Genomic DNA, 22,500 nt, shown 5'->3' with positions numbered 1-22,500 from the left:
CAGACCGAGACCAGACCGAGACCAGACCGAGTCCAGACCGACCAGACCGAGACCAGACCGAGACCAGACCGAGTCCAGACCGAGACCAGACCGAGACCAGACCGAGTCCAGACCGAGTCCAGACCGAGTCCAGACCGAGACCGAGTCAGACCAGAGACCAGACCGAGTCCAGACCAGACCGAGACCGAGTCAGACCGAGACCAGACCGAGACCAGACTCCAGACCAGACCAGACCAGACCAGACCAGACCAGACCAGACCAGACCGAGACCAGACCAGACCAGACCAGACCAGACCAGACCGAGACCAGACCGACCACCAGACCAGACAAGACCAGACTCAGACAGACCAGACCAAGACCAGACCAGACCAGACCAGACCGAGACCAGACCGAGAGTCCAGACCGAGACCAGACCGAGACCAGACCGAGTCCAGACCGAGTCCAGACCGAGACCAGACCGAGTCCAGACCGAGTCCAGACCGAGTCCAGACCGAGACCAGACCGAGACCAGACCGAGACCAGACCGAGACCAGCTCAGGTCCAGACCAAGACCAGACCGAGACCAGACCAAGACCAGACCGAGACCAGACCGAGACCAGACCAACACCAGACCAAGACCAGACCGAGACCAGACCAAGACCAGACCAAGACCAGACCAAGACCAGCTCAGGTCCAGACCAAGACCAGACCAAGACCAGACCAAGACCAGACCAAGTCCAGACCAAGACCAGACCAAGACCAGACCAAGTCCAGACCAAGTCCAGACCAAGACCAGACCAAGTCCAGACCAAGTCCAGACCAAGACCAGACCAAGACCAGACCAAGTCCAGACCAAGTCCAGACCAAGACCAGACCAAGACCAGACCAAGTCCAGACCAAGTCCAGACCAAGTCCAGACCAAGACCAGACCAAGACCAGACCAAGTCCAGACCAAGACCAGACCAAGACCAGCAGAATGTTTGGAAAAATAGTAAAGTGCCGCTACAACAAAAATTTTATAAATAAAATAAAATGTCGTAGTAGTGAGACGCTTGTGTGTGTGTGTTTGTGTGTGTGTGTGTTTGTGTGTGTTTGTGTGTATTTGTGTGTGTGTTTGTGTGTGTTCATGTGTGTGTATGTGTGTGTGTTTGTGTGTATTTGTGTGTGTGTTTGTGTGTTCGTGTGTGTGTGTTTGTGTGTATTTGTGTGTATTTGTGTCTGTGTTTGTGTGTGTGTGTATTTGTGTGTGTGTGTTTGTGTGTATTTGTGTGTGTGTTTGTGTGTTTTTATGTGTGTTTGTGTGTTTTCGTGTGTGTGTTTGTGTGTATTTGTGTGTTTTCGTGTGTGTGTTTGTGTGTATTTGTGTGTGTGTTTGTGTGCGTTCGTGTGTGTGTGTTTGTGTGTATGTGTGTGTATTTGTGTGTGTTTGTGTGTGTGTGTATTTGTGTGTGTTTGTGTGTGTTTGTGTGTGTGTTTGTGTGTGTTTTGTGTGTGTGTGTTTTGTGTGTTTTCGTGTGTGTGTTTGTGTGTATTTGTGTGTTTTCGTGTGTGTGTTTGTGTGTATTTGTGTGTGTTTGTGTGTGTGTTTGTGTGTATTTGTGTGTATTTGTGTGTGTGTTTGTGTGTGTTTGTGTGTGTGTTTGTGTGTGTTTGTGTGTGTGTGTTTTGTGTATTTGTGTGTGTATTTGTGTGTGTATTTGTGTGTGTTTGTGTGTATTTGTATGTATTTGTGTGTGTATTTGTGTGTGTATTTGTGTGTATTTGTGTGTGTGTTTGTGTGTTTTTGTGTGTGTTTGTGTGTATTTGTGTGTGTGTTTGTGTGTGTATTTGTGTGTGTGTGTTTGTGTGTTTTTGTGTGTGTTTGTGTGTATTTGTGTGTTGTATTTGTGTGTATTTGTTGTGTGTGTTTGTGTGTATTTGTGTGTGTGTTTGTGTGTGTATTTGTGTGTATTTGTGTCTGTGTTTGTGTGTGTGTGTATTTTGTGTGTGTTGTGTGTGTGCGTTCGTGTGTGTGTGTTTGTGTGTTTTGTATGTGTGTTTTGTGTGTTTTGTGTGTGTGTTTGTGTGTATTTGTGTGTTTGTGTGTGTGTTTTGTGTGTATTTGTGTGTTTTTGTGTGTGTGTTTGTGTGTATTTGTGTGTATTTGTGTGTGTTTGTGTGTGTGTGTTTGTGTGTGTGTTTGTGTGTGTTCGTGTGTGTGTGTTTTGTGTGTATTTGTGTGTGTATTTGTGTGTGTATTTGTGTGTGTGTTTGTGTGTATTTGTATGTATTTGTGTGTGTATTTGTGTGTGTATTTGTGTGTATTTGTGTGTGTGTTTGTGTGTGTGTTTTGTGTGTATTTGTGTGTGTATTTGTGTGTGTGTGTATTTGTGTGTATTTGTGTCTGTGTTTGTGTGTGTGTTGTGTGTGTGTGTGTATTTGTATGTATTTGTGTGTGTATTTGTGTCTGTGTTTGTGTGTGCGTTCGTGTGTATTTGTATGTATTTGTGTGTGTATTTGTGTCTGTGTTTGTGTGTGTGTTTGTGTGTGTTTGTGTGTGTTTGTGTGTGTGTTTGTGTGTATTTGTGTGTGTGTTTGTGTGTGTTTGTGTGTATTTGTGTGTTTTTGTGTGTGTGTTTGTGTGTGTGTTGTGTGTATTTGTATGTATTTGTGTGTGTGTTTGTGTGTGTTTGTGTGTATTTGTGTCTGTGTTTGTGTGTGTTTGTGTGTATTTGTGTCTGTGTTTGTGTGTGTGTGTTTGTGTGTGTGTGTGTGTATTTGTATGTATTTGTGTGTGTATGTGTGTGTGTGTGTATTTGTGTGTATTTGTGTGTCTGTGTTTGTGTGTGTGTTTGTGTGTGTGTTTGTGTGTGTTTGTGTGTATTTGTATGTATTTGTGTGTATTTGTGTGTGTATTTGTGTGTATTTGTGTCTGTGTTTGTGTGTGTATTTGTGTGTATTTGTGTGTGTTTGTGTGTGTGTGTTTGTGTGTGTATTTGTGTGTGTATTTGTGTCTGTGTTTGTGTGTGTGTTTTGTGTGTGTATTTGTGTGTGTATTTGTGTGTATTTGTGTCTGTGTTTGTGTGTGTGTGTGTTTGTGTGTGTTTGTGTGTATTTGTATGTATTTGTGTGTGTATTTGTTTGTGTGTTTTCGTGGTGCAGTTACAGGTCTGACCTGCGGGGCGGCGAGGTTGAGCGCAGGGTTGGACAGCTCGTATCTCTCCTGGGATTTTTCTCGAGCCAAACGAGCCGCTTCTTTCAGCTCTCGGAACTGTTCTGCAAACTGACACAAACAAACGGGAACAAAGAATGAACACGACAAACCCAGAGCAGAGCGGCAAACGGGGGAAAAAAAAAACTAAATTTTTTTTTTTTTTTTTTTTTCAACTATCGTTCGATCTCGATTTTCAATTTGATCTTCTTCAAACTTATTAAAAACATACAGACGAACTCCAGATATAAAGACAAGATACAGAGGCTCATTCTCCAACAGGCTCCTACAGACCTGCTCAAACCCCGACACATACAGGACCACATTCACACTATAATACTCCCTACAACTGTACCACAACCTGCCCTGATGTAACAGATAATACTCCCTACAACTGTACAACAACCTGCCCTGATGTAACAGATAATACTCCCTACAACTGTACGACAACCTGCCCTGATGTAACAGATAATACTCCCTACAACTGTACGACAACCTGCCCTGATGTAACAGATAATACTCCCTACAACTGTACGACAACCTGCCCTGATGTAACAGATAATACTCCCTACAACTGTACAACAACCTGCCCTGATGTAACAGATAATACTCCCTACAACTGTACAACAACCTGCCCTGATGTAACAGATAATACTCCCTACAACTGTACAACAACCTGCCCTGATGTAACAGATAATACTCCCTACAACTGTACGACAACCTGCCCTGATGTAACAGATAATACTCCCTACAACTGTACAACAACCTGCCCTGATGTAACAGATAATACTCCCTACAACTGTACAACAACCTGCCCTGATGTAACAGATAATACTCCCTACAACTGTACAACAACTCGCCCTTATGTAGAAGATAATACTCCCTACAAAAGTACAACAACTCACCCTCATGTATTAGATAATACTCCCTACAAAAGTACGACGACTCACCCTTATGTAATAGATAATACTCCCTACAACCATAAAACTCATACTTATGTAACAGATAATACTCCCTACAACTGTACGACAACTCGCCATTATGAAACAGATAATACTCCCTACAACTGTAAAACTCATGCTCATGTAACAGATAATACTCCCTACAACTGTACAACAACTCACCCTCATGTAACAGATAATACTCCCTACAACTGTACAACAACTCACCCTCATGTATTAGATAATACTCCCTACAACTGTACGACAACTCACCCATATGTAACAGATAATACTCCCTACAACTGTACAACAACTCAACCTTATGGAACAGATAATACTCCCTACAACTGTACAACAACTCAACCTCATGTAACAGATAATACTCCCTACAACCTGTCAATCATCATATCATTGTCTTCCTATGGGGTAAGATTTTATATTTTATTACTTTTCTTTCTATTTTATTTTATTTGACACGTGTCTCTTGATCTTTTTTTGCTCCTTATTTAGGATTTATTTTACCATTTATATTTTTTATTCTTTGTTATTATATTTTATTGTGACGTTTGACGCTCCTGTGTCCAAATAATTTCCCTTGTGGATCAATAAAGTTTGTCTAAGTCAGTGCTTCTCAAATAGTGGGGCGCGTCCAAGGGGGGCGCGTTTGACCTCGGGGAACATGCCTTTTTATTTTTTTATTATTTTTTTTTTTTACTGTCCTAGAATAAAGTGCAATTGCACTTCCACTACATTAGGGGCAGTGGCGCTGTCATTGGCAGAGTGTGCGCAGGGACATGGCGCAGGGAGCATTCGCTCGGTGGTGTAGGAGTTTTGTTTTGACCCTCAAGTGACACCATGAAAAAATATTTAACAGGGATGAGAAGACAGACGGAGAGAGACGGAGATAAAGAGACAAACGGGGGGCATGACAGAAAATAATTGAGAAGCACTGGTCTAAGTCTAATTCTAGGTCTCAAATAAAAGCCTGGTCTGGTAAGTGATTGAACCAAAGAAACTCCCAGGCTATTATTTGGGATATATAAGTACATATTTATGCAGCAGGTGACCTGGTTCTTCTTAAACATCTGTAAATGTGTTTGGTTTGAGAGGGTTTGAGAGGGTTTGAGGTGTGGACCTGCTGCAGCTGCTGCTCGGTGGAGAAGCCCAGGCCGTACACGGTGTTGGCTCGACTGTCGGCCCATTGACCGAACTTCTGAGACGTTTTTGTGAAGCTCATGTTGGGAGTGATGGTGCTGTTGATGATCGCCTGAAGAACACGAAACACAAGATACAGACACGATGAATATGAGACTAAACCAGGACTAAACAAAGACTAAACCAGGACTAAAACAGGACTAAACCAGGACTAAACCAGGAACTAAACCAGGACTAAACCAGGACTAAACCAGGACTAAACCAGGACTAAACCAGGACTAACCAGGACTAAACTAGGACTAAAACAGGACTAAACCAGGACTAAACCAGGACTAAACCAGGACTAAACCAGGACTAAAACCAGGACTAAAACAGGACTAAACAAGGACTAAACCAGGACTAAACAGGACTAGGACTAAACCAGGACTAAAACCAGGACTAAAACCAGGACTAAACCAGGACTAAACCAGGACTAAACCAGGACTAAAAACAGGACTAAAACAACCAGGACTAAACAGGACTGAACCAGGACTGAACCAGGACTAAACCAGGACTAAACCAGGACTAAACCAGGACTAAACCAGGACTAAAACCAGGACTAAACAGGACTAAACCAGGACTAAAACAGGACTAAACCAGGACTGAACCAGGACTAAACAGGACTAAACCAGGACTAAACCAGGACTAAACAGGACTAAACAGACTAAACAAGGACTAAAACAGGACTAAACCAGGACTAAACCAGGACTAAACCAGGACTAAACAGGACTAAACCAGGAAAACCAGGACTAAACCAGGACTAAACCAGGACTAAACCAGGACTGAAACCAGGACTAAACAGGACTAAACCAGGACTAAACCAGGACTAAACCAGGACTAAACCAGGAACGGACTAACCAGGACTAAACCAGGACTAAACCAGGACTAAACCAGGACTAAACCAGGACTAAACCAGACTAACAGGACTAAACCAGGACTAAACTAACAGGACTAAACCAGGACTGAACCAGGACTAAACCAGGACTAAACCAGGACTAAACCAGGACTAACCAGGACTAACCAGGACCAGGACTAAACCAGGACTAAACCAGGACTGAACCAGGACTAAACAAGGACTAAACCAGGACTAAACCAGGACTAAACCAGGACTAAACCAGGACTAAACAGGACTAAACAGGACTAAACCAGGACTAAACCAGGACTAAACAGGACTAAAACAGGACTAAACCAGGACTGACAAGGACTAAACAGGACTAAAAACAGGACTAAAACCAGGACTAAACCAGGACTAAACCAGGACTAAACCAGGACTAAACAAGGACTAAACCAGGACTAAAACAGGACTAAACAAGGACTAAAACAGGACTAAACCAGGACTAAACCAGGACTAAACCAGGACTAAACAAGGACTAAACCAGGACTGAACGGAACCAGGACTAAACCAGGACTAAACCAGGACTAAACCAGGACTAACCAGGACTGAACCAAAACCAGGACTAAACCAGGACTAACCAGGACTAAACCAGGACTAAACAGGACTAAAAGGGACTAAACCAGGACTAAACCAGGACTAAACCAGGACTAAACCAGGACTAAACCAGGACTGGAAACCAGGACTAACCAGGACTAAACCAGGACTAAACCAGGACTAAACCAGGACTAAACCAGGACTAAACCAGGACTGAACCAGGACTAAACCAGGACTAAACCAGGACTAAAACAGGACTAAAACAGGACTAAACCAGGACTGAACAAGGACTAAACCAGGACTAAACCAGGACTAAAACAGGACTAAACCAGGACTGAACAGGACTGAACCAGGACTAAACAACAGGACTAAAACAGGACTAAACAGGACTAAACAAGGACTAAACCAGGACTAAACCAGGACTAAACCAGGACTAAACCAGGACTAAAACCAGGACTAAACCAGGACTAAACCAGGACTAAACCAGGACTGAAAACCAAGGACTAAACAGGACTAAACCAGGACTAAACCAGGACTAAACAGGACTAAACCAGGACTAAACCAGGACTAAACCAGGACTGAACAGGACTAAACCAGGACTAAACCAGGACTAAACCAGGACTAAAACCAGGACTGAACCAGGACTAAACCAGGACTAACAGGACTAAACCAGGACTAAACCAGGACTAAACCAGGACTGAAAACCAGGACTGGAAAAACCAGGACTAAACCAGGACTAAACCAGGACTAAACCAGGAGGACTAAACCAGGACTAAACCAGGACTAAACCAGGACTGAACCAGGACTAAACCAGGACTAAACAGGACTAAACCAGGACTAAACTAAACCAGGACTAAACCAGGACTAAACCAGGACTAAACAGGACTAAACCAGGACTAAAACAGGACTAAACCAGGACTAAACCAGGACTAAACCAGGAGGACTAAACAGGACTAAAACCAGGACTAAACCAGGACTAAACCAGGACTAAACCAGGACTAAAAACAGGACTAAACCAGGACTAAACCAGGACTAAAAACAGGACTAAACAAGGACTAAAACAGGACTAAAAACAGGACTAAACCAGGACTAAACCAGGACTAAACCAGGACTAAACCAGGACTAAACCAGGACTAAACCAGGACTAAACCAGGACTGAAACCAGGACTTAAACCAGGACTAAACCAGGACTAAACCAGGACTAACCAGGACTAAACCAGGACTTAAACCAGGACTAAAGGAGGACTAAACCAGGACTAAACAGGACTAAACCAGGACTAAACCAGGACTAAACCAGGACTAAACCAGGACTAAACCAGGACTAAAGGACTAAAACCAGGACTAAACCAGGACTAAACCAGGACTAAAAACCAGGACTAAACGGAAACCAGGACTAAACCAGGACTAAAACCAGGACTAAACTAAAACAGGACTAAAACAGGACTAAACCAGGACTAAACCAGGACTAAACCAGGACTAAACCAGGACTAAACCAGGACTAAACAGGACTAAACCAGGACTAAAACAGGACTAAAACAGGACTAAACCAGGGACTAAACCAGGACTAAACCACCAGGACTAAACCAGGACTAAACCAGGACTAAACAGGACTAAACAGGACTAACTAAAACTAAACAGGACTAAACCAGGACTAAACCAGGACTAAACCAGGACTAAACCAGGACTAAACCAGGACTAAACCAGGACTAAACCAGGACTAAACCAGGACTAAACCAGGACTAAACCAGGACTAAACCAGGACTAAACCAGGACTAAAACCAGGAAACTAGGACTAAACAAGGACTAAACAAGGACCTAAACCAGGACTAAACAGGACTAAAACAGGACTAAACCAGGACTGGACTAAAACTAAGGACTAAACCAGGACTAAACAGGACTAAAACAGGACTAAACCAGGACTAAAACCAGGACTAAAACTAAACAGGACTAAAACCAGGACTAAAACCAGGACTAAACCAGGACTAAACCAGGACTAAACCAGGACTAAACCAGGACTAAAACAGGACTAAACCAGGACTAAACCAGGACTAAACCAGGACTAAACCAGGACTAAACCAGGACTAAACCAGGACTAAACCAGGACTAAAACAGGACTAAACCAGGACTAAAACAGGACTAAACCGGACTAAAACCAGGACTACTAAACCAGGACTAAACCAGGACTAAACCAGGACTAAACCAGGACTAAACCAGGACTAAAACAGGACTAAAACCAGGACTAAACAAGGACTAAACCAGGACTAAACCAGGACTAACCAGGACTAAACCAGGACTAAAAGGACAGGACTAAACAGGACAGGACTAAACAGGACTAACCAGGACTAAACCAGGACTAAACAGGACTAAACCAGGACTAAACCAGGACTAAACCAGGACTAAAACAGGACTAAACTAGACTAAACCAGGACTTAAACAGGACTAAACCAGACTAAACCAGGACTAAACAAACCAGGACTAAAAACCAGGACTAAACAAGGACTAAACCAGGACTAAACCAGGACTAAACCAGGACTAAACCAGGACCAGGACTTAAACCAGGACTAAACCAGGACTTAAAACAGGACTAAAAAGGACTAAACCAGGACTAAACCAAGGACTAAACCAGGACTAAACAAGGACTAAAACCAGGACTAAAACCAGGACTAAAACCAGGACTAAACAAGGACTAAACCAGGACTTAAAACAGGACTAAAGGACTAAACAAGGACTAAACCACCAGGACTAAACCAGGACTAAAACCAGGACTAAACCAGGACTAAACCAGGACAGGACTAAACCAGGACTAAAAACAGGACTAAACAACCAGGACTAAACAGGACTAAACAGGACTAAACCAGGACTAAACCAGGACTAAACCAGGACTAAACCAGGACTAAACAAGGACTTAAACCCAGGACTAAACCAGGACTAAAACAAGGACTAAACCACTAGGACTAAACAGGACTTAAAACCAGGACTAAACCAGGACTAAACCAGGACTAAACCTAAACCAGGACTAAACCAGGACTAAACCAGGACTAAACCAGGACTAAACCAGGACTTAAACAAACCAGACTAAACCAGGACTAAACAAGGACTAAACCAGGACTTAAAACAGGACTTAAACCAGGACTAAAACCAGGACTAAACCAACTAAACAGGACTAAACCACTAAACCAGGACTAAACCAGGACTAAAACCAGGACTAAAGGACTAAACCAGGACTAAACCAGGACTAAACCAGGACTAAACCAGGACTAAACAGGACTAAACAGGACTAAACAGGACTAAACCAGGACTAAACCAGGACTAACAGGACTAAAACCAGACTAAACCAGGACTAAACCAGGACTAAACCAGGATCTAAACCAGGACTAAACCAGGACTAAACCAGGACTAAACCAGGACTAAACCAGGAAACCAGGATAAACCTAAACCAGGACTAAACAGGACTAAACCAGGACTAAACCAGGTCTAAACCAGTCTAAACCAGGACTAAACCAGGTCTAAACCAGGACTAAACCAGGACTAAACCAGGACTAAACCAGGACTAAACCAGGACTAAACCAGGACTAAACCAGGACTAAAACTAAACCAGGACTAAACCAGGACCAGGACTTAAACAGGACTAAACCAGGACTAAACCAGGACTAAACCAGGATAAACAGGACTAAACCAGGTCTAAACTAAAAGGACTAAACCAGGACTTAAACAGGACTAAACCAGGATTAAACCAGGACTAAACCAGGTCTAACTAAACCAGGACTAAACCAGGACGTTGAGGACTGTTTCTGTCTGGTCTGTGGCTGGTGCAGGCTGGAGGTCAGTGAGACGAGCAGCTCTGGTTCTTTCGGTCCCTGAGCATCTGTGGCTCCGACAGAAGTGAAAATCCCCGACAGAGCGACAACAACTCAAGACCAGGACAAACTTTTAAACCACCACAGATTTTCACTTTAGTCACTTTTAGCTCATTTAAAACGTCCAAAATTACACAAAATCGTCTCTTCGTTGTTTTCCCGACTCTCCCAGTGCATCGTGGTCTATTTTAACAGCTCCAGAGTCCAGCGCGGGACAGGTTAGGTTTAGTCCTTGTTTAGTCCTGGTTTAGTCCTGGTTTAGCCCTGGTTTAGTCCTGGTTTAGACCTGGTTTAGTCCTGGTTTAGTCCTTTCCCTGGTTTAGTCCTGGTTTAGTCCTGGTTTAGACCTGGTTTAGTCCTGGTTTAGTCCTGTTTTAGTCCTGGTTTAGGCCTGTTCAGTCCTGGTTTAGTCTTGTTTAGTCCTGGTTTAGTCCTGTTTAGTCCTGTTCAGTCCTGGTTTAGTTTAGTCCTGTTTTAGTTTAGTCCTGGTTTTAGTCCTGTTCGTTTAGTCCTGGTTTAGTCCCTGGTTTAGTCCTGGTTTAGTCGTTTTAGTCCTGGTTCCTGGTTTAGTCCTGGTTTAGTCTGGTTTAGTCCTGGTTTAGACCTGGTTTAGTCCTGTTTTAGTCCTTGTTTAGTCCTGGTTTAGCCTGGTTTAGTCCTGGTTTAGTCCTGGTTTAGTCCTGTTTAGTCCTGGTTTAGTCCTGGTTTTAGTCCTGTTTAGTTTAGTCCTGGTTTTAGTCCTGGTTTAGTCCTGGTTTAGTCTGGTTTTAGTCCTGGTTTAGTCCTGGTTTTAGTCCTGGTTTAGTCCTGGTTTTAGTCTTGTTTTAGTCCTGTTGTAGTCCTGGTTTAGTCCTGGTTCAGTCCTGGTTTAGTCCTGGTTTAGTCCTGGTTTAGTCCTGGTTTTAGTCTTGTTTTAGTCCTGTTGTAGTCCTGGTTTAGTCCTGGTTCAGTCCTGGTTTAGTCCTGGTTTAGTCCTGGTTTAGTCCTGGTTTAGTCCTGGTTTTAGTCCTGGTTTAGCCCTGGTTTTAGTCCTGGTTTAGTCCTGGTTTAGTCCTGGTTTTAGTCCTGGTTTAGCCCTGGTTTTAGTCCTGGTTTAGCCCTGGTTTTAGTCCTGGTTTAGTCCTGGTTTAGCCCTGGTTTAGCCCTGGTTTTAGTCCTGGTTTAGTCCTGGTTTAACCCTGGTTTAGCCCTGGTTTTAGTCCTGGTTTAGTCCTGGTTTTAGTCCTGGTTTTAGTCTGGTTTTAGCCTGGTTTTAGTCCTGGTTTAGTCCTGGTTTAGTCCTGGTTTAGCCCTGGTTTTAGCCCTGGTTTTAGTCCTGGTTTAGTCCTGGTTTAGTCCTGGTTTAGTCCTGGTTTTAGTCCTGGTTTAGTCCTGGTTTAGTCCTGGTTTAGCCCTGGTTTTAGTCCTGGTTTAGTCCTGGTTTAGTCCTGGTTTAGTCCTGGTTTAGCCCTGGTTTTAGTCCTGGTTTTAGTCCTGGTTTTAGTCCTGGTTTTAGTCCTGGTTTAGCCCTGGTTCAGTTATGGTTTAGTCCTGGTTTTAGTCCTGGTTCAGTCCTGGTTTAGTCCTGGTTTAGCCCTGGTTTTAGTCCTGGTTTAGTCCTGGTTTAGTCCTGGTTTAGCCCTGGTTCAGTTATGGTTTAGTCCTGGTTTTAGTCCTGGTTCAGTCCTGGTTTAGTCCTGGTTTAGCCCTGGTTTAGTCCTGGTTTAGTCCTGGTTTAGCCCTGGTTTAGTCCTGGTTTAGTCCTTTAGTCCTGGTTTAGTCCTGGTTTAGTCCTGGTTTAGTCCTGGTTTTAGTCCTGGTTTAGTCCTGGTTTAGTCCTGGTTTAGTCCTGGTTTAGCCCTGGTTCAGTTATGGTTTAGTCCTGGTTTTAGTCCTGGTTTAGTCCTGGTTTAGTCCTGGTTTAGTTTAGTTGGTTTAGTCCTGGTTTTAGTCCTGGTTTAGTCCTGGTTTAGTCCTGGTTTTAGTCCTGGTTTTAGTCCTGGTTTAGTCCTGGTTTAGTCCTGGTTTAGTCCTGGTTTAGCCCTGGTTAGTTATGGTTTAGTCCTGGTTTAGTTCCTGGTTTAGTCCTGGTTTAGTCCTGGTTTTCTGGTTTAGTCCTGGTTTAGTTATGGTTTAGTCCTGGTTTTAGTCCTGGTTTAGTCCTGGTTTAGTCCTGGTTTAGCCCTGGTTTAGTCCTGGTTCATTCTTGGTTTAGTCTCATTTTTTTCCTGCTTTAATCCTGGTTTAGTTTTGATTTAGTCCTGCTTTAGTCTCGTTTTTAGTCCTGTTGTAGTCTTGGTTCAGTCCCGGTTTAGTCCTGGTTTAGTCCCGATTTAGTCAGGACTGAAATAGAAAATAAAGTTCTCCAGTTTAATGTGGAAAATCACGTTTTCATCGTTTTATTATTTATTTAAAATATTTTTAATTTTCATCGTGGGATCAGAATCAGTTTATCGTCTCTTTCCTCCGTCTCCGTCTCCACTCGTACCACAAACGTTTCGATTCTCGTCGGCGTTTGCCTTTTGAACACGGGACATTTTCACAAAAACACCTCAGACATTTGCATGTTTCTCATCAGGAAAAGAAAACCACGTCTATTGTTGCTTCGACGTCAGAAGATTCAGACGGTTTTGTGTTTGTGTTGGACGAGAAAGTCCAGGGTCGATCAGGACCTCGGGTCCAGAACCGAGGACAGAATCTGAACTCTGTGTGTGAGGCTGAAAGAGAAGACGAGGACGAAGAGGACGAAGACGAGGAGGACGAGGAGGACGAAGAGAGGAGGACGAGGAGAGGAGACGAGGAGACGAAGAGGACGAGGAGGACGAGGAGGACGAGACGACGAGACGAGGACGAAGACGAAGAGGACGAAGAGGACGAAGAGGACGAGGACGAGGAGGACGAAGACGAGGACGAGGAGGAGAGGACGAGGAGGACGAGGACGAAGAGGACGAAGACGAAGCGGACGAAGACGAGGACGAAGAGGACGAAGACGAAGAGAGAGGACGAAGACGAAGAGACGAAGAGGACGAAGACGAGGACGAAGAGGAGGAGAGAGACGAGGACGAGAGAGAGAGAGAGAGAGGACGAAGGAGGACGAAGAGGACGAAGAGGACGAGGAGGAGGAGGAGGAGAGGAAGATGAGGACGAAGAGGACGAAGACGAAGACGAGGAGGAGGAGGAGGAGGAGGAAGAAGAGGACGAAGAGGACGAAGACGAGGACGAGGACGAAGACGAGACGGAGGAGGAGGACGAGGAGGACGGAGACGAGGACGAGACGAGGACGAAGACGAGGACGAGACGAGGACGACGAGGAGACGAGGAGACGACGAGGACGAGGACGGAGAAAGAGGACGAGACGAGGAGGACGAGAGGACGAGACGAAGACGAGACGAAGGACGAAGAGAGAAGAGGACGAGGACGAAGAAGAGGACGAAGAGGACGAAGACGAGGACGGACGAGGAGGACGGAGGAGGACGAAGACGAGGACGAGAGGAAGACGAGGAGGACGAGGACGAAGAGGACGAAGACGAGGACGAAGAGGACGAGGACGAAGAGGACGAAGACGAGGACGAAGAGGAGGACGAGGAGGAGGATGAGGAGGACAAAGACGAGGAGGACGAGGACGAAGAGGAGGAGGAGGACGAGGAGGACGAGGAGGGTGAAGAGGAGGAGGATCTGCAGGGGTTTGAGTTGGTGCTTCAACGCAGCAGCAGAAGAGTCAGACTCCTCAACCTCTACATCTCCTCCTCCTCTTCTTTTTCTCCAGGGTTTAGGGCTGAACCAGGACTAAACCAGGACTAAACCAGGGTTAAACCAGGACTAAACCAGGACTAAACCAGGTCTAAACCAGGACTAAACCAGGACTAAACTAAACCAGGACTAAACCAGGTAAAACCAGGACTAAACCAGGACTAAACCAGGTCTAAACCAGGTCTAAACCAGGACTAAACAGGAAACTAAACCAGGACTAAACCAGGTCTAAACCAGGACTAAACCAGGACTAAACCAGGACTAAACCAGGACTAAACCAGGACTAAACCAGGTCTAAACCAGGACTAAAGGAACTAAACCAGGACTAAACCAGGACTAAACCAGGTCTAAACCAGGTCTAAACCAGGTCTAAACCAGGACTAAACCAGGTAAACCAGGACTAAACCAGGACTAAACCAGGACTAAACCAGGTCTAAACTAAACCAGGAACTAAACCAGGACTAAACCAGGACTAAACCAGGACTGGAAAACCAGTAAACCAGAACCAGAACTAAACCAGGACTAAACCAGGTCTAAACCAGGACTGAACCAGGACTGAACCAGGACTAAACCAGGTCTAAACCAAGACTAAACCAGGACTGGATCAGTACTGAACCAGAACTAAACCAAGACTAAACCAGGACTGGATCAGTACTGAACCAGAACTAAACCAGGACTAAACCAGGTCTAAACCAGGTCTAAACCAGGACTAAACCAGGACATTACCACGTAGAGAAACAGTCGACGAAGTTACACAACGTACGTTTAAAGTCAAATATCGATATCGGTGTCAGAACTGAAAACTGTGGATCGGTGTATTCAGACTTCGAGCAGCTCTGGACTGAATTCACGCATAAAAAAAAAAAAAAAAAAGCTCCATAAAATCATAAATGTTTAACTGTGATCCCCACGCTGCACGTTTAAATGATGCAGGGTTTAAGTGAGTGTGAGACGACGACACGTGTTCATGTAAAGCGCTCGTAATTACTCAAACCATTTATTATTAAAAGGCCCATTTTCATTCACACTTATTTTATTATTCATCCTGTTTATGAGGCAGTTTGACCCTGAGACTCTGAAATCACCGCTTCAATTTTACCCAGATTGTTGCGTCATAGGCAGAAATTCAATCCAGTCCGACAAGAAACTCCACAGCTGATTTCTCATTTTTGTTTTTGTTCTTTATTCATCAAACTATGACCTTTCCAAAGTAAATTTTAACCAAAAAATAGATATAATATTTAAATAATATAGTAATAATCTGTCATAACCATAGACGTGGATTAAAGAAACACACACACGTTGATCTGGCCAAGATTTTAAAACTTCTATCAATCTTATTATTTTTGCTTTATATTATTTTTATTTTATTTTTTTTAAAGCTTATATTTTGCTTTATATTTATTTTTATTATTTTTTAAAGCTTATATTTTGCTTTATATTTTTAGTAAAAAAAAAAAAAAAAAAGAAATATAAAAAAATAAATAAATAAATAAATAATAAGGGGACTAAGTACAAAAAAAAAACTTCCAGCAGAAAAGTCTTTCGGTTTTCAGATTTATTATCGACTTACTCGTTCTGAGACGCTTCATTCTCGTCTAGAGGTCGTTTATTTTAAGAGAACTCATCGAGTAAAATGATCTTGCTGCATGGACAGATCATTTCACTACTTTTAAGTCATTTTCTGATAGATTGAAGTGTTTAAATCTTAAACTTTGGCCAAGCTTTTTTGCAGTGCAGCTCCAGTCAAATGAAGCTCATCGAGGCTTGCAGGGGTAAATATAGAGCAGAGTTTCGTGTTAGGAATATGAATTTATTTACCAAAAAACTAAATAAACTCAAGATCATGTAAAGTGGGTTAGATTTTAGAGAAGATTTTAAGACTAAATGAGGAGTCTGAAAGGAGAAGTTATGGGCAGAGCGGCGTCGGAAATGACATATTTCACCGTAACCCCGCCCACACAGCTGATGTTTTCCCTTGGTCCCATCCATGGACATGAAGAAAGAAGTGAACTCGGGCCCTGTCCACACTTGTTTGTATTGGAGTTGTTTTGGTTGTGGATGCAGTGTTCTTTCACACTAATCCGACTGAAAACGGCTCCAGAGACGGAACGATCCGGTGCCTCAAAGCTCCACGAATTCATGTCGGTCCAGATCTGATCCTTGACTCTGTGGACTCCTGAAAACACCGATGTAGGTCTGTGCACCGAGAAGTAATTCATCACCAAAACACTAAGAGGCGAGAATATCTGTCCATTCATATAAACGTGTGTCTGTGTGGACGACCTGCAGACGAATAATCTCATGAAGCATAATCCGTGTATCATTCGTTCATTCGTTTTTCAATATAAAACCAAAAATAAGAAAACGAAAAAACAACAGTTTTCTTCGTTATTTGTCTCCAAAACCAAAATAAAAAAACGGATAACGATTCGTTCTTTCAGTTTTCGATTTTGTGTTTAAATGAAGAATGGAAAAAACGGATAACGGCCGTTTCCCGTTTACGTGACTTCAGTGACTGTGATGCCGAACTTTTGCACCGGGTACGGACTGAACCAGGACTGATCCAGGTCCGAGACCAGACCGGGACCAGAGCGGGACTGAGACCGGGACCAGACCGGGACCAGAGCGGGACTGAGACCGGGACCAGACCGGGACCAGACCGGGACCAGACCGGGACTGAGACTGGAACCACACCGGGACCAGAGCAGGATCAGAGCGGAACTGAGACCGAGACCAGCGGTCCGAGCGGTTCCGTGTCATCGTCTGCGTGCGGGGAAAGTGAGAATGTTCTGTGGACTACAGGTCCGGACGAGCTGCTCCAGTCCTCCGCTCAAGAACCGCGGCTGGTTCCGAGGTGGTGCAAAGCATCAAACTGATGCTTTCACACCAACGAAAACGAACCGAACTAAGAGCTTTTGGTTCAAATGGACCAAGTCCGGGACCAGACCGGGACCAGAGCGCTACTGAGACTGGGACCAGACCCGGACCAGAGTGGGCCTGAGACAGAGACAAGACCGAGACAAGACCGAGACCAGATCGGAGGTTCAGAGCCCACGACAGAGCCGGAGCTCGAAGCTGAGGCTTGGACCCCGCGGAGGCTCAGAGTCAAAGCTTGGAGTCCGCCCTAGTCCTGCTCTAGTCCCGGTCTGGTCCCGCTCTAGTCCCGGTCTGGTCCCGCTCTAGTCCCGGTCTGGTCTCGGACCTGGATCAGTCCTGGTTCAGTCCGTACCCGGTGCAAAAGTTCGGTATCGCAGTCACTGAAGTCACGTAAACGGGAAACGGCCGTTATCCGTTTTTTCCATTCTTCATTTAAACACAAAATCGAAAACTGAAAGAACGAATCGTTATCCGTTTTTTTATTTTGGTTTTGGAGACAAATAACGAAGAAAACTGTTGTTGTTTCGTTTTCTTATTTTTGGTTTTATATTGAAAAACGAATGAACGAATGATACACGGATTAACCACCTCCAACACGACAGAAACACAGAACAGACTCACCATCAGCAGAACACCCCTCTGTCACAGAAACAACACTCACATTCCACTCAGTCACTGTGTCCTTTAGTCCGACAGAATCTGAACCACATCTGTTTGTTTGAGAGATTAGTTTATGCAAATTAGACATGTGGTTTTAAGTTTTGTTTCTGTAAAACGTAAATATGCTCAAAGCTGTGTGGATAGAGAACGCTTTGATTGTGGACACAGAAACAACGTGTCTGGACACATGATCGCTTCTGTTACGGTGATACAGTGATTAGTTTCAGTGTCAACGCAATCTAAGTAAGTGTGATGTCTTCGCAGAGTTCAGCTCCAGTAAAATGAAGCTCCTGTTGCTGCGGTTACAGGAGCGAATTTGGATCCAGGCTCCATATTTGGAAATCCGACTGTGAGTATCAAAACAATAAAAGAGCCAATCATGACTGAGATGGTTAATGTGCCCGCCGTTCTCACTGGCTGTCCATCAGTCCTGTTGCTAAAGGTAGCGGTGTGACCTTGAGGAATGAAAGCGTCTGATTGGTCCATTATTTATGTTCAGATCTTGATTTACGGACAAAATATCAAAATGAAAAATTCAGGATCCTATGTCGCGGGTTAATAAAAACATTTAAGACCAAAATGACGAGGCTCACAGCAGCAGGTCCAGAGAGAGGAGCCACGAGATCTCAATGGAAGTCACTGTAGCCAGAGTCAGAAGGAGCCGGAAGAGCCGCCTGGAGCACTTCCTGTTTGGAAGGCGGCGGCTAGCAGGTTAGCTATGTCCATGTAAAAATATATGGTCTATGGTCCTGCCCACACCAATGTCATGTTTACCTAAGCCCCGCCCACACTAATGTCATGTTTACCTAAGCCCCGCCCACACTAATGTCATGTTTACCTAAGCCCCGCCCACACTAATGTCATGTTTACCTAAGCCCCGCCCACACTAATGTCATGTTTACCTAAGCCCCGCCCACACTAATGTCATGTTTACCTAAGCCCCGCCCACACTAATCATGTTTACCTAAGCCCCGCCCACACTAATGTCATGTTTACCTAAGCCCCGCCCACACCAATGTCATGTTTACCTAAGCCCCGCCCACACCAATGTCATGTTTACCTAAGCTCCGCCCACACCAATGTCATGTTTACCTAAGCCCCTCCCACACCAATGTCATGTTTACCTAAGCCCCGCCCACACTAATGTCATGTTTACCGCCCACACCAATGTTTACCTAAGCCCCGCCCACACTAATGTCATGTTTACCTAAGCCCCGCCCACACCAATGTCATGTTTACCTAAGTCTCACCCACACTAATGTCACGTTTACCTTAGCCCCGCCCACACCGATGATGTCACGTTTACCTTCATCCCGCCCACACCGATGATGTCACGTTTACCTTCATCCCGCCCACCCTGATGATGTCATGTTTACTTTAGCCCCGCCCACCCTGATGATGTCACGTTTACTTTAGCCCCGCCCACCCTGATGATGTCACAGTTTACCTTGGTCCCACGCCACCCTGCCCACTGATGATGTCACGTTTACCTGGTCCCCCGCCCACCCTGATGATGTCACGTTTTACCTTGGTCCCGCCCACCCTGATGATGTCACGTTTACCTTGGTCCCGCCCACCCTGATGATGTCACGTTTACCTTGGTCCCGCCCACCCTGATGATGTCACGTTTACCTTCCCGCCCCACCTGATATGTCACGTTACCTTGGTCCCGCCACCTGATGATGTCACGTTTACCTTGGTCCCGCCCACGCTGATGATGTCACGTTTACCTTGGTCTCGCCCACGCTGATGATGGTCTTTACTTTACCTTGCCCGCCACCCTGATGATGTCACGTTTAGCCCGCCACGCTGATATGTCACGTTTACTTTAGCCCCGCCCACCCTGATGATGTCACGTTTACTTTAGCCCCGCTCACGCTGATGATGTCACGTTTACCTTGGTCCCGCCCACGCCTGATGATGTCACGTTTACCTTGGTCCCGCCCACGCTGATGATGTCACGTTTACCTTGGTCCCGCCCACCCTGATGATGTCACGTTTACCTTGGTCCCCGCCCACGCTGATGATGTCACGTTTACTTTAGCCCCGCCCACGCTGATGATGTCACGTTTACCTTGGTCCCGCCCACGCTGATGATGCGGTACACGTTCCTGCTGTTGTCGTAGAAGAAGGACACGGTGACGGCGTGCTTGCTCGCCGGCAGCCATTTCCTCTTGGTGCTCGGGTCGATCTGGAACACGTGCGCCCGGGCGCTGAAGATCGGCTGCTCCCTAAAACCAAAACACACACAAAACTGTTACTATGGCGACCGAGTGTGGAGCAGGTCTGTGGAAAAAAGGAATGATGTAAAGATATTTAGCGTTTGAGAGGCGCTAAGTCACTCCCCCTTCAGAGCATTATCACAACACAAACAGCGTGTGTCCCACTAACGAAACTCCTGCACCTCACATCAGGTTTGTCCAGGCTTGTGGGCGGAGCCTTGTACAGAATCGTACTGCTAACTGTAAAGAAGGCTCGAATAAGGCCCAGAGAGATCGCTAAATTACTCAAACATGCACGGATGACCAGTGTTGGGGAGGAACAGATTACATGTACCAGAGTTATGTAATCAGAGTACAAATGATGAGTAACTGTATTCAGTTACAGTTACTGTTTCAGTGAGTGGTAATTGGATTACAGTTACTTGGTTGAAATAAATGGATTAAACAGAGGGATTTTACTGTTTTCACATTTTGGACTAAACCAGGTCAAAAACCAAGACTAAAACCAGGACTAAACCAGGTCTAAATCCAGGTCTAAAACAGAATTTAACAGGACTAAACCAGGACTAAAACAGGAATTTAACAGGACTAAACCAGGACTAAAACAGAATTTAACAGGACTAAACCAGGTCTAAAACAGGATTTAACAGGACTAAACCAGGACTAAACAAGGACTAAACCAGGTCTAAAACAGGATTTAACAGGACTAAACCAGGACTAAACTAGGACTAAACCAGGTCTAAAACAGGATTTAACAGGACTAAACCAGGTCTAAATCCAGGTCTAAAACCAGGACTAAACCAGTTCTAAATCCAGGTCTAAACCAGGACTAAACCAGGTCTAAACCAAGATTTAACAGGACTAAATCCTGCCGTGTGGACCTCTTCCTCCTTTTCTATCAATAATATTTTTAATTTGGTTCAGTAAAGTCTGGACTTTTTATTTTCTTTTATCAGACAAAACTTCTTATGTGAAGATTTCCTCGTCTTTGCTTCTCTACAGCAAATCAAGTAATCCAAAGTAATCAGATTACATTACCCACTTTAAGTAATTTAATGGATTATGTTACAAACTAGTACATTACTACATTAAACCTCTTCAAAAGGCTTATTTTAGAAGATACCTCGTCTTTAATATGAGGAAATATCACTTGACATTTGTACATTATTCCTAATTTATAAGGAAATGTTAAGTACGCACTCGAATCATTCTGAAAGTTTCCTAAAAATTAGCATCAGCAACTTTTCCAGTGATGTAATTAGCCGCCTCGTTAGTGTTGATTTGTTTTTGACTCTGATGCAGATGAAGGTGAAGTGTTGCGTGCCTGATTTTGTGTGCCTCAGGTGGTCGAGTCGTCGGCGAGCAGAGACGAGCCGCGTGATCCAGCAGGATTCACTCACAAGTCAAACAAAACTCATTTTTAAACGTGATTTTTAACTCCAAACAACTTCGCGGGAATTATTTGGATCATTTCAGACCTGGAATTGCTGATTTCTACTGAACGAACGAGAAAAAGAGACGTTCATTTGAAAACTAGAGCTTCGTGACTTAAAGTGGAACAGAGCGTTTTGAGCGCTGCAGATGTAGACACTGGTGTTGTAGCTGAGACCGAGACCAGTCCAAGACCACAGGGTCCCGAGACCAGGACAAAACCAAGACCAAGACTGAGACCAAGGCAAGACCAAGACTTTAAAAGGCCAAGACTGAGACAAAACCGAGACTTTTAAAGATGAAGACCGAGAAAAAAAAACAAGACTTTTGAGTGTCAAGACTGAGACAAAACTGAGACTTTTGAGAGTCAAGACCAAGACAGGACCTAGATTTTTAAAGGTCAAGACCAAGACAAAACCAAGACTTTTGAGAGTCGAGACCGAGACAAGACCGAGACCTTTAAAGGTCGAGACTGAGACAAAACCGAGACTTTTGAGAATCAAGACCAAGACAGGACCGAGATTTTTAAAGGTCAAGACTGAGTCAAAACCAAGACTTTTGAGAGTCGAGACCGAGACAAGACCCAGTCTTGAGAGTCAAGACTGAGATAAGACCAAGACTTTAAAAGGTCAAGACTGAGACAAGACCTAGATTTTTGAGAGTCAAGACTGAGACTTTTAAAGGTTGAGACTAAGGCGAGACTGAGACTTTTGAGAGTCAAGACTGAGATAAGACCAAGACTTTAAAAGGTCGAAACTGAGACAAAATCAAGATTTTTGAAAGTCGAGACCAAGACAGGACCAAGACTTTTGAGAGTCGAGTCTGAGACAAGACCACAACTTTTGACTGAGACAAAACCAAGACTTTTGAGAGTCAAGACCGAGTCAAGACCGAGACAAGACCGAGACCTTTAAAGGTCGAGACTGAGACAAAACCGAGACTTTTGACTGAGACAAAACCAAGACTTTTGAGAATCAAGACCGAGACA

The 22,500-nt window shown here is 44.3% G+C and overlaps 1 protein-coding gene across 1 annotated transcript in view; it reads right to left on the bottom strand.

The window, feature by feature from the left end:
* Positions 1 to 22,500, bottom strand: part of LOC129412166 (homer protein homolog 3-like) — a 139,872-nt gene that overhangs the window by 59,298 nt on the left and 58,074 nt on the right. Inside the window, exons 2-4 of the mRNA XM_055165288.1 lie at positions 19,934 to 20,090; positions 5,246 to 5,377; positions 3,104 to 3,241 (exon numbers count right to left, since the gene is read on the bottom strand). Coding sequence (XP_055021263.1) covers positions 3,104 to 3,241; positions 5,246 to 5,377; positions 19,934 to 20,090 — 427 coding nt within the window. The remainder of the gene's footprint in view (positions 1 to 3,103; positions 3,242 to 5,245; positions 5,378 to 19,933; positions 20,091 to 22,500) is intronic.

The sequence above is a fragment of the Boleophthalmus pectinirostris genome, unplaced genomic scaffold (genome assembly GCF_026225935.1).
Source record: "Boleophthalmus pectinirostris isolate CB_2022bp ecotype Guang Dong unplaced genomic scaffold, ASM2622593v1 HiC_scaffold_7, whole genome shotgun sequence".
Taxonomy (NCBI): Eukaryota; Metazoa; Chordata; class Actinopteri; order Gobiiformes; family Gobiidae; genus Boleophthalmus; species Boleophthalmus pectinirostris.
This window is presented reverse-complemented; position numbering and strand designations above follow the sequence as displayed.